This window comes from Prunus avium, chromosome 2, assembly GCF_965620075.1.
Source record: "Prunus avium chromosome 2, drPruAviu1.hap1.1, whole genome shotgun sequence".
Lineage (NCBI taxonomy): Eukaryota > Viridiplantae > Streptophyta > Magnoliopsida > Rosales > Rosaceae > Prunus > Prunus avium.
The window spans coordinates 28230980-28243506 of record NC_142285.1 but is presented as its reverse complement, the minus strand read 5'-3'; the positions used below and the strand labels follow the sequence as shown (position 1 = coordinate 28243506).

The 12527-nt window shown below is 36.8% G+C and overlaps 1 protein-coding gene across 1 annotated transcript; it reads right to left on the bottom strand.

Moving 5' to 3' along the window:
• Positions 1 to 5271: 5271 nt before the first annotated feature.
• On the bottom strand, positions 5272 to 10509 carry LOC110756053 (chromo domain-containing protein LHP1). The gene is made up of 6 exons (XM_021957433.2): positions 9901 to 10509; positions 9677 to 9702; positions 9149 to 9235; positions 8139 to 8912; positions 5718 to 5778; positions 5272 to 5616 (listed from the first exon to the last, which is right to left on the bottom strand). Exons 1-6 carry the CDS (start codon positions 10249 to 10251, stop codon positions 5569 to 5571), a joined length of 1347 nt encoding a protein of 448 aa, XP_021813125.2. The 5' UTR covers positions 10252 to 10509; the 3' UTR covers positions 5272 to 5568.
• Between the last annotated feature and the right edge of the window lie 2018 nt (positions 10510 to 12527).

The following is a 12527-nucleotide window of genomic DNA, read 5'->3' as shown; positions in this document are numbered from 1 at the left end:
CTGCAGTGGCATAATGGCCAAGACTTGTTCAATGTTGTTCGTGTCTATTGAGGAGAAAAAGGAAATTAAATAAGAAAGAATTGATGAGGATGTTGTCCTCTGGAGTCAAAAGCTAAGAAGGAATGTATGTAATTACCTACGCAAGCGGTAGTCACAAGCCTCTGTATGAAGCTCAAACAAATCAAAAAGACCACTTGGCAATTGAATTGCCTTCCACATCAAACACTTGCCGCCAGCAAGTCAGCAAAAAGGAGGTCATCTCCATAAACTCCACAAAAGCATGGAAATAAAGAAAGAAAACAAGAAGATGGGCATGTGGGTTACCATGTGAAATCCCAGAGGGGAAGAAACTTCTTTTGATGATGCAACAGGTGGCATGAGCAAGGCTATGTGCTGGTCTGGAAAAGCAAACGAAAAAAAATATTAAAAGCTATCGCTTTGTTTGCTGGTTCCTTAAAGTTGCGGTGCATATGTCCTTTTAAAGGAAATTTCATAATGCCCAATCCTATATGGACAAGGGGCTTACTGCCTTCTTGGATGCTCAAGGGGTTCCAATGCGATAAGGATGCTAATTCATACTTCACTTGGAGAAGGATTTTTATCCTTGGATGTCTTGATCAAATTAAAAGGCATTTGCTTTTGGCACCAAGCTGTAAAATAACCAGTTGGAGTAAAGACATCAATCGAAAATTGATTGGGGCTGGCGTTGTATATACATCTCTCAAGACCCGTTCAAGATCGTAGGGTTTCTCTATGATGCCTTCAAGCATCCCAAACGGCAAGCAAGATTGTCATGATGATTTCAATCATCATAATTAAAGGCATGCTCTCCAAGATGTGGCTTTGCTGCTCGAATGCTCCCAGCCCAGGATGCCTTTAGCAATCACATGGCAACAACAAAAAGAGAAACAACAAAAGGGGCTGGCTCATATAATCACCTAAGCCCTTTGTGGCGCACAAAAGGATCTGTATTAGCCGAGCTCTCTTTCTCTCTCTCAATGGTTAATGGAGCTTTTCACTAAATAGAAAAATTATTAACTTCATGACAGAAAATTACATGGCTGCAACAACCACCCACCACCAACCAATTGGTTTGACGAACCAAGAAGAAAGCAATTGTCTATTGTTTCTCTTGTGTGCAGCAAGCAGTGATCAATACCAAGGTTGTTTGGTCCTTGCGAGAACTTTTCTTTTTACAAGCAAAGGTACCTCAAAGTTCTCAAAATGGCTCACGGCAAGGCATTAGGGGATCAAGCATGGAAGTGCTACCTCGTGAAAACCAGAATAAGAGAAGGAATTCTTCCTGGATGCCTTAAGGGGTTCCAATCCAAAAAGAGGACTTCACTTGGACAGGGACTGGAGCCGAAAATTAAATCTTCATGATATGCCCATTAAAAATTGGGCTATCAAGTGCAAGTTTAAAATCCGACGGTCTCAGGTCAAAATGGATATCAAGACACAATGGACTCGTCCAATATCTCAAGACTACATGGCCTCAAATACAACGGGCTCATTCCACTGCAGGACTCAAGTTCAATGGAATTGCCCTTTAAAAAAATCCAATTGGTGAATAATGGGTACAAAGTCTCAAATTCACAAATTATGGACTAATGGGCTCAAATAAAAAGGGTCCCATTAATTCCCAAATCGCCAAGTGAAGACCTAAGTGGTACAAAACCACACCAAATCCCAAATGCAAATGTCAATTGTAGAAAATTAGTGAGTTAATCAAAATTACTCATTATTTTTCTTGGACATTGACAAAAGAAAGATGGTACAAAACCATCCAATTTTCCCCATGGGTCATCTACCCATGCAAGTTTCGTCGAGATTAATCCCAAATCTCTCAAACACAACTTCTCAATTAGTGGGCCACACTTACCCATCAATTTCCAATTTTTCTCATGGGTCATCTACCTATGAAAATCTTCAAATTGTCTCGAAGACACAAATTCTAGATTAGTGGGCCACACTTACCCATTAATTTTCAATTCTTGGAACTACGTTGGTTTGATCCCATCAAGGGTACGTAGGCAGTCTACCATACCAATAGACGAAACCACAACCAAATTTGACTCACTAGTTACATCAACCAAATTCCCACAAATCAAATATCTATCTCCACATAAATCATTTTGGAACTACGTCGGTTTGATCCCGTCAAGGGTACGTAGGCAGTCTAACATCCCAATAGACGCAACCGCAACCAAATTTGAATCCCTGGTTTAGCCTAACCAAATTTGCCAAAACACTTTACCAAGTGCAAATGTCAATTTTATGAAAAATCAATGAGATAATTAAAATTACTCATTATTTTTCTTGGATATTGACAATAAGAAACATGGTACAAAACCGTCTAGTTCCCCATGGGTCATCTACCCATGCAAATTTCGTTGAGGTTAATCCCAAATCTCTCAAACACAAATTCTCAATTAGTGGGCTACACTTACCCATTAATTTCCAATTTTTCTCATAGGTCATCTACCTATGAAAATTTCAACATCTCCAAACTGTCTCAAAGACACAAATTCTTAATTAGTGGGCCACACTTACCCATTAATTTCCAAATCAATTCCGAACTACGTTGGTTTGATCCCTTCAAAAGGGTACGTATGCAATCTAGAGATTCAATCTAGATGCAACCGCCCAAATCTCAAATCCAAACAGAATCCATGGTTATTCTTAACCAAATTCACCCCAAACACACATCAAAAATCGAATCCCTGGTTTATTCAGCTAAATTCACCCAAACACTTTCTCAATCAAATTCATACAAATTTTCCCTTTTGTAATGAGTCATTCATTCATTGCAATTCTTTGAACTACGTGTGGCTTGATTCCCGCGAGGGATACGTAGGCACCCTGAGGTTGGACTTGGCAGCAGCCGCAAAACCAAACACACACGTTCTGTTTCGTTATGGTGGAATCAAAGGGTTTTCCCTTGAAGTAAGGGATTGTAATTAAGAGACTTGTGTCTCGAATGGGTCGAATCTAAAATAATAAAACCCCATTATTTAATTAGTGATGGTGAAATTGTGTTGGGAGGTAGTGGTGGTGAAATTGTATTGGGAGGTTCGCATTTATCCTCAACACCATCAACAACAAGATCATTAGGGGAGTGAAGTCAATTTCACAACAGTATCCATCAATCTTCATACCACAATGCTTGGCTCTTGATAATTGAGGTGGGGAATTCCTCCTAACATGGTGACGTGGTAACCTCAAATTCAACATATGTTCTTTTTTGTTTTAAATTCCAAGAACGTTTTGTGGATCATTTTAACTCAAATTTTTTTTAAAGTCAAATCTTCCTTTGTTGCCATTTCACTACAAGCAAGGACCACCACCTACCGGAGAATTTCACCTTCGGGGACACAGACCAAGCATGGGAAAGTTAATAGACTAAACTGTAGCAACAGTTCCTGAATTATACCTCGATTTGCATTTTCGTCATTGAATTCCAATAATAGCTACTTTCGTCCTCAAATTAGGTTTCACATTGCACTAGTAGTGGTCATTTCCGTCAGATTTTTCATTAAATTTAAGAGAAAACTAGTTCGCATAACTTTTAAAAATAAATAAAATAACAATTAAAATGAATAAAAAGGAGTGCTGGAAAATGGTTTTATTTTATTTATATAAAAAATTTCTTGCTTTATTTACTGTTTTGCTAAATTATCATAATGTTCCCTATATTATACATCAATTCGTCCCACTATTGGCTCAAAAAGTTTTTTTATTGCAAAGTTTTTTGTTTTTTGTTTACTCCATCAATGCATATTCGATAAGTATTTGATTAGATTATTGTCGGATTTATTTTGAAACAAAAAATGATTAAATTTTCATTATTAACTTAAATAAGTAAATAATTTAAGAGTACTTTCAATGCATAAAAAACTCAAATTACTCTTACATTACACACAAGTAATATTTATAAAAATATATAATAATAAAAAGTAAGTTCTATATTGTATTTAGTCGGATCGGATAAGCTTTAATCCATATTTGATTTGTTATGTTAAAGAATGATCTAATTCGGATCACAATCAGATTAAAAGTCTCAACCCATATTCTATTATTTACATCAAATTCGGATCAAAATCCGATCCATTCACATGTCTAGAACAAGAAAATAGAAATGGCTGAACAAGTGTAAAATGGACATTATAAAACTTAGGGGTGTGTTCAGAAAAATTGTTGATGCAAAAAAAAAAAAAAAAAAAGTTCTAGAGGAAAAGAAAAGAGGTGAGAGAGAGAGTATAACATGTATGAATGTGATGCCATACAAGCCAGCTGTTGCTGTTTATGTAATAAACGCACTCACACCAGATGAAACAGGACAAGGAAGAGAACAAGTAGAAGAAACGATCCCACACCGAACCCGAACCCGAACCCGTCACCACCCTGGTCAGAGCTACTTGTTTGATGAACTGTAACCGGAGACGACATTCCGTCACCACCCTGGTCAGAGCTACTTGTTTGATGAACTGTAACCGGAGACGACATCCCAGATACGGGAAAAAAATAAGAAACAAATTGTAAAGCTAGCAAAACGAAAAGAAGAAGAAGCATCACAAAAGCAAAGGTGGCTCTCCCTTCTGTGTCTGCCCCTAATTGGAACAAAGACACTGAGATTTCCATGAGGGATACTAAGGTAGGTTTGCAGATGATCAAGCCCAATGCTCCTACCATTAGAGAAGGAACAAGTGGTGAAGGCCCTTTGCTCGCCATTGCAGTCTTCAAGCTCAGTTGCTCTCTATTTTCTTGTTTTAAAGAGGCTCAAAGCAAGCAACGTAGGAGAAATGGGAGAGGAAGGCTTGTTTGTTAGTAGCAGATGGAGATAACTTCTAAAACAAAATCACTCTCTTTTTTGTTGCATATCCGAAGGTTTGTTGAGCGATGTCATCGTCTCTACAGGAATCTGTGTTCTTTTTTTATTGTTGTTATTTGGCGTATAGGATATAGCCGAGCCATGAACATATAGTATACGAAAGAACTTCGTAATATTTCTTCTCTTTGCTTAGTCCAAGTTTAGTTGGGTTAAATAATACTGACACGGACACGTTTTCCGATGCCTACAAGAAATGGTGCTTTCGTGATACAGACGATGACAACACTAACGAGAAATTCAAGATTCATACCAACGAAATCTGGAAATGGATAAATACTTCCTTCTGCTCACATAATTTAACTGCTAAAAGGAGACAACCTTTTCAAATATTCTATGTGCGTGGAGAGAGAGAGAGAGAGAGAGAGAGAGAGAGAGAGGAGTTACTGACGAGATGTGTGTTCATTTCCATGTTAAAGATCCAGATACAACAAATATGTAGATAAAAAAGAGATGGCCTTTTAGTGATCTCCATATTACCTAATAATACAGTAAACTTTTGTGGTCAATAGATGAGTGAGAAATAGGAGAAACAAGCTGATCAGCTACTGGTATATGACTAAGTTCACCAAACTACGTTTGTTAACCTGCACTCTCTCTGCAACTACAATATTTCCAACACTGTGTACAGCTGACAACAAAGAGATGCAGATTTAGCTATTCTCCGTTTACACCTTGAATTACAATGTAGAATTGTACCGGAGATGTTGCTCATAAAAATCGATCAACTGGAAAAGAAGAGAGAGATTAGCCAGTAATTGTTAGCTACTGGAGCCATTGCAATGTTGTCAATAAAGAATGTATATCCTGTTTCACAATAATCACTTACCAAAAGTGGATGATTAACCTTGAGAAACTTGTTATCCACTACCACTTCTGTTCCGTCGGACCTATGACAAGGCAACCACATATAAAAATGTCATGAAGCAGGTGAAGAGAACTATGTGATACAGACTAATAGTTGGATCTGTAAGCAATTGAAGGATCCGAAATGGCTAGACTTTCCAGATTTCATTTCTATACAAATAAAAATAATAAAGAAGCAGCCCAAACATGTTGACCAGAAAATGAAAAATTGCAATTTTCTAGGGAAATGCTGTAGTAGTGTTAAATAGGACTGCATTACATGCTAAGATAGCTCAAACACTGAATAGTCCATAAACAATCAACTCCCACAGGATCTAATTTTCAGCCAGCCAATTTCTCTGATTAAGGTCATAAAAAGATATATAGCTTAAGCCATTATAGACTTTCACAGTTAACGCAATGGATGTCATGCATGTCAACCAACAACATGTCCAAACATCAGAATCACACAAATCCTCAAATACTGTAGTTTGCACAAGTTATCACAAGAAGACTAGGAAATAAGTCATCTTCCGCTGAACATTAATATTAAGAATGTAATTTAAGTGAACCATAAGCTTTCAGAACAAATTGCTTAAAACATATGCTTAGATAGCATTTGAAGAAATGTAAAAAAGTTGCAGAATGCCAAATGCGCCTGTGCAATGACTCTATAGAACCGCCCAGACTCAGAAGCCATCAGGAACAAAGCATGTGCAGCAACTCTGATATCATCCGTTACTGCTCCTAAGCAATAAATTACTCAAGAACTTTTATTACAAGCAAACTACACATTTTCTCACTTCAACTACAATGGGGTGATAGTGGTCAAAGGATTAGTCTGAAGATCCGCCAAGAATGTTCTATTCTAGCCCACACACAGAGTGATGGTCCAATTAAAACACGCAACATGTGCCAGAACTGACTAAAAGCATGAAAACAGTCAAACAAATAGATTGTTTCAACCAAAGATGGACGACCCATTAGAACTAAATTCTTTTAATGAGACCATAAGAACTAAATTATAAAAGGTATAAATACATTTTTAGGTCTGACTTGTGACCACAATCAAATAGAACAACGTAACACAAACAAATAAATCATGTTTGGCACACATCTGTCACAAAGAATGGTGCAGAAAAGGATAAGAGGATTGGGTAATACTCCTTGCATGCACAGTGTAGCTTTGTCTTATATCAGAGGAAGAATCTTAATTCACATACAAAACTGTGCTTCCCAAGTGATCCAGATTCCAGAAGGAACAATGGTGAAGCATAAGAAAAAGTTATGAGGTAGGGCTTACGAGTGCTTCTACAAGAGTCATATTCACATCAGATTTCTCTCTCTCACTCTCTCTCTCTCTCTCTCTCTAAGTTTGACAACCTTTCCAATGTGTAATAGTTTAAGAGATGATCTCACCCACTCCACCAACCCCTCACACCACCTTAGTTCAAGGGAGAGGTGATGCCATTTAGTCCAAAGTCTTCAGTATTGGACCAAGTATGTTTTAAGCGCATTTTCACTGCCTTTATGAAGTCTAAAGCCTTACCAAATTCGTATCTAATTCCCAAGACAATTGTATTATTATCATTCAGGACTATACATGTGATTAATTTGGTACATGACTGGAATCATGTCTATTTCCAAATATGAGTTGGTGTCATAGAGCCTGTAGTTTGCGTAGGAGGCATAATGTACCTTTCCTCAATAATTATTAGGTCAAGAAATGGATTTTCACAAGGGAAATTCCTCATGCAACATTTTCTTATCGAATATCTAAAATGGATCAAGGTGCATTAATCAGCAACATAGTACCAATTCCAAATTCAGAACTCCTGTTAGAAAAAGATGGTACGAATGATCAATGCAATTTGAAAAATATCAAAAGTTTTAACATCATAATTTCAGTAATATTTTCTGCACAACATTGCTCTATGTATGATATTTGAGAACCTAGTATTCAAGGAGAATGCTCTTAATAAGCCATCTAGACATATGAGAAGAACAACTAATTTGTAGATGATTACCACAAAACTGTATGTATATATAAGAATCTTTTAGCTGTGTGCATGACATCTTTAGATGAATAATGAATTAGGAAAAGAAATAGTTCATTGAAATGCTAACAGTAACTGATATGTAGCACTGGTAGGCATACATAACCCAGTCATGGCACAATTTGGTAGCGGACATTGGAGAATGGTTATTATAAAGGGACAACAATTTCCACAGAATGGAGTATGCATTTTCTTTTATGAACCAGAGGAAGAAAAAAGGTACTAATGGAGTATGCATTTTTTTTAACCTATTCAAAAAATAAACTATTCGTAAATCTGGTCAGAATATATACGTAAAGTTATCCTCAAAGATGGAATAGAAATATAAATTGAAGTTTAAGACAGACCTCATTGCCTTAAAGGTGACTGACACATCCTGGACATCATTTGACACAGAAGTTGAATACCCTATTGGCTTGATAATCTTGGTGATACGCACTGCACTTTTGGATTCATCAATCTTATTCCTGCGACTTGAATTTTCCCCGGCATAATCAAGATTTTCTGCCCCTGATTGATTAACTCTACCACCATATCTAACACTGACTCTGCTTGTTGCATTTGGTGTAGCACCCAGTTCAGACAATTGCGTCTCTTGTTTAAACCTCTTCACAGAACCAGACTTCCTTCTCTTAGCTCCAGTATTGCGATTGCTCTGTACTGGTTCTGCACAGTCGACCTTGGAAAGACCATTCACTTCAGATGCCTTTGCTTCTTGGAAATGTACAGAAAGTTTATCTGAATTGACAATATTAGTAGATATTGTTGCTCTGAGCTCACTAAGCTTTGGATCATACTCATTTTCCTCTCTCCTTTCACCAATTTCTTGGGAAGCATTTGAACACCAATTCTCAGCATCAACTTTCTTGGTGGTTTCAGTATTGTTGACATGCCCATCATTCTCTCCTTCAAATGATACACCCACAGACTGCTGAGGGGGCGGAAGATCAACAAGGCTCGAGCAGTTGAGAGCAGCGGAGGACAGAACTTTATCAACCATGCTGATTTCCACATCTGTCACGTTGTAGATAGGATCAGTAGAACGCTGCTGCCTCTTCTTGGGTTGAGAATGAGGAGTCCCGGACTTGCGCTTGCGCTTCCGATGCTTTCCAGCACGCAAGCTTTAAAAAAGACATAATAAAAATAATAAAAAAGAAACTTAAAATTTAGCATTTGTTGCTCAAGCTACCTAGAAAAAAATGAACCCAATCAACATAACAAGAATTTTAAAATGAGTCAGTTTTTAATATCTTTGTAAGCTCAAGCACTGCGAATTGTTAGTGTCCTTTTGCTCCTGTTTTTGGAAAACCAAATGAATAACTAGAGGGAAATGGAAGAAAACTAAACAAAATAATACCTTTCCTCAAATGCTTCGATAACATCAGCGATTGAATGGAGATTATCCAAGGGCTCCCATGTATTGTCAGTCTCTGGCCAACCACGCCTGTATAATGAGCCAATAGCAATAAATACACAGAATTAATTAATAAGAGATCCCGATTATATGGGAAAAAAAAACTTTATTAGAGTTTATGTACCAACTTCGGAGTTTTTATAATGTAGTACGAGAGTATGGCCGTATTCTAGTACCATATAATAATTTCTCCCATCTTTGGATGTTGTATCATATTTTAAGATTGGGATTATATATTACATAGGGGTTGAGGATTTATTTGCTTATCACTATTTAGGGTTTCTTTATCGAGTTAGGAATGTCTATAAAAGGCCTTAAATCTTCTCCCCACTCCCTTCTATTCCCTATCTATTCTCTGTCTGACATCAACAAGACTTAGATGATTTGATTTGATATAATGAAGCAGTGTATGTGCATAAAGTAAGTTAAGAAACAGCAAGAAAAAAAATGATAAGAGGGAGGTTCACGCACCATTTGATGAGATACTGGAGCTCACCCTATATTGTCGATTTTCCCACATTCCAACGAAAACAGAAGGAAACAAAACACTCAGTAATCAGAAGAAATATGTAAACAAACACAAAAACCCATCATTTTCTTATCAAAACTCCAACAAAACAACGAAACTAAAAGAACCCAGTTTAATTCTCTAAAGCAATAATATAACCCACAAAAAATTGGGGGGAGAGTAGTACCTTGCGGACCCTTTTTCGGCGGATGGCTTCGATTTCGTAGTAGCCCTCGGCAAGCTTGTTGCGCTCTCTATTCTCATCGTCATCAACAACACCATCAGCCTCACGATCACCATCACCCCCAACCTCACCATCATCTTCACCCTCGCCCTCACCATCGTCAGCTTCTTCGAGAGCTTGAGGTTCTTGAAGCTCCTGCCGTTGCTCTTGGGGTTGCTCTAGAGCGGCTGAGTTAGCTTGCAGCTGAAGAAGAGTAGCAAAAGGAGCATTTGGGTTGTTGCTGGTATCTTGAAGAACAACATCAAGAGGCATTGCTTCCCAACTCTTTCTTCTTCCTCCTCCCTTCACTTTCATTTGTGCCCAAATCAAATGGCACAGCTACTACTTGTACTAGTGATAGGATTCTTCTTAAATGATTAAATCTACAGCTAAATTAAAATCCCACAAAACTCTCTCTCTGTCTCTCTCCCTCTCTCTGTCTCTCTCTCTCTCCTTCTCTACAGTGCAGAACCCCAATTCCCCCCAAATATGTTAACCTGGCCACCGCTTCCTTTTCAAGCGTTTTCTCCCAACTCCTTTGTCCTTACCCCCTATTTCTCTCTCTTCCTCGCTCTATCTCTCTCTCATTTGTTTATTTTCTTTTTCTTGAGAGTAATGGTCAAGTTAATTAGGTGATTTGGCCTTCTTCTTTTTTTCCCCCCCGAAGTACAAAAGTAAATTACAAAGAGGATTCCGAGTAATTCCTAAATTCTTTTTTATCATACAAAAGTCTCATAGCCATTAGTGAGAAAAATTATGAAACTAAATAAAGAAGTTATGTTGATGGTGACCCACATTAGCTAAAGCATTAGCAACAATATTCGGATTTTAGGGATCTCCAAGTGTTGTAAAAGGTCTTGAATATCCAATATGATACAATAAATTTGTCACGGTGGAGAACCATTTTGCTGCAAAAGTTTAGTAAGTATTTGGGAATCGCCTTCAATAACAAGATTGGAAATGCCAAAACGCTTGGCTCATTAGACCAAACGTAAGATCAAAAGCTTCAGCTTCTAGAACATAGGTAGAGAATTGGAGGTGGCGGTTGGTGTTTGGCTAGATCTGTTCTGATGTCCATAATACGTGTTTTTAGTATGTACGAAGAACTACGATGCTTTCTTTAGATGATATGAGGCTTTCTTTGACAGTACCTGCGTAGTGATGGATGTATTTCAGTGGTTTTGAGGTTGGTGTTTGGCTGAATCTATTCTAACCCATAGTACGGTTTTGACTCTGTACAAAGAACTATGATGTTTTCTGTAGATCATAGAAGGACTTCTTTGATAAGTTGTTTTTTCGTATAAGTTGTCTGACTTTTCTGTTTAGTCAATAACATGAGTGGTACTCTTTCCTACTCGGAGTTCTATTTTCTCCAGGAAGATTTTAACGAGGCTGCCATTAACATGCTAGTTCTTATCATGTAATATTTCCTACGGGTTTAATGAAATATCATCTTTTCTCAACAACAAGAAAACCAGAGGTAGAGAACCTACAATTTTTGTGTAGCCACTACTATTTCTAATAATAAAACCGGCAGCATATGTGCCATCCGATTTAACTAAACCGTCAAACTTAATTTTCCAAGTAGATAAAAGAGGTACATCCCATTTGAAAGTAACTTTTGAATGAAATTATTGTTTCTTTTTCTTAATTTTCTTATGCCAAATATCATAAAGAAATGTTTTAACATGAGTGCACATTAGGTAATTTATTTTTTAAAATCAAATTATTTCTTTGTAGCCAAATTTGCCAGCAAATTGTTAGCACTTTTTCCGCATAAAAGGTAGGTACATAATTCTAACTTGATTCCAAATTTGTAGACAATATGAATTGTTTTTGGCACAGCAATTCAATGAAATTTCCAAATTAATTACAAATTTGACTGGCAAAAAGGTTTCTAAGAAAATATTATTAATATGTTCAAAATCATTATGATATAAGAGGCAATAATGATGGATGGAGAAAAATCTAACCAAATGTTCCCTAGTAAAAAGGCGTTTTTTCCTTTTTAAGAAAGATCTAAGCAAAATTTTAATTTTCGGGGGTAATTGCAAGTTTCCTAATTCATTTCAAAACATGTTGGGGAATGCCTTTTTTGTTTACACAAGCAGATTTTGGGGAAGGGAGAAATTGAACATAGGACCTCGAGTGCACGGATAAATACTTTTAATCACTTAAACTATAAACCCGTACACTTGGAAAAGGTTTAAAAAGAAGAGTAATAGCAAATTTTACAAAAAAAAACAAAACAAAATTGGTGAACGATTGGAGCCCAAACAACTTTATGAGTCCGTATAGTTAAAGGATTATTGAAACCAAGTTTCTTTCATCCCATCACATAGTGTTGATTGATTGGTTTGAAGTTAAAATTAACTTTGAATCAAATTTATTTTTAAAAAGGTAAAATATTGAAACATACACATTGTCACATTGTTTGGTGAGCCAATTGGATAAGTAAATTTTGTGACTTTAGACATTATTATTTATTTTTGTGACTTCCCTACATTTTGTGTTAGTTCAATAAAAAGTTTAAATAGAAGATTTTAGTGGAGATGCTAGAAAAACCATGAATGGTGAGTGGATTGATGATA

Excerpts from the sequence above, each read along its gene's own strand:
- LOC110756053 (XM_021957433.2), bottom strand. The coding sequence starts at position 10,251 with ATGAAAGTGAAGGGAGGAGGAAGAAGAAAGAGTTGGGAAGCAATGCCT. Across the intron at positions 9,236-9,676 it reads CTCCAGTATCTCATCAAATG|GCGTGGTTGGCCAGAGACTG; the intron begins GTGCGTGAACCT and ends CTCATTATACAG. Across the intron at positions 8,913-9,148 it reads ATCGAAGCATTTGAGGAAAG|CTTGCGTGCTGGAAAGCATC; the intron begins GTATTATTTTGT and ends TCTTTTTTAAAG.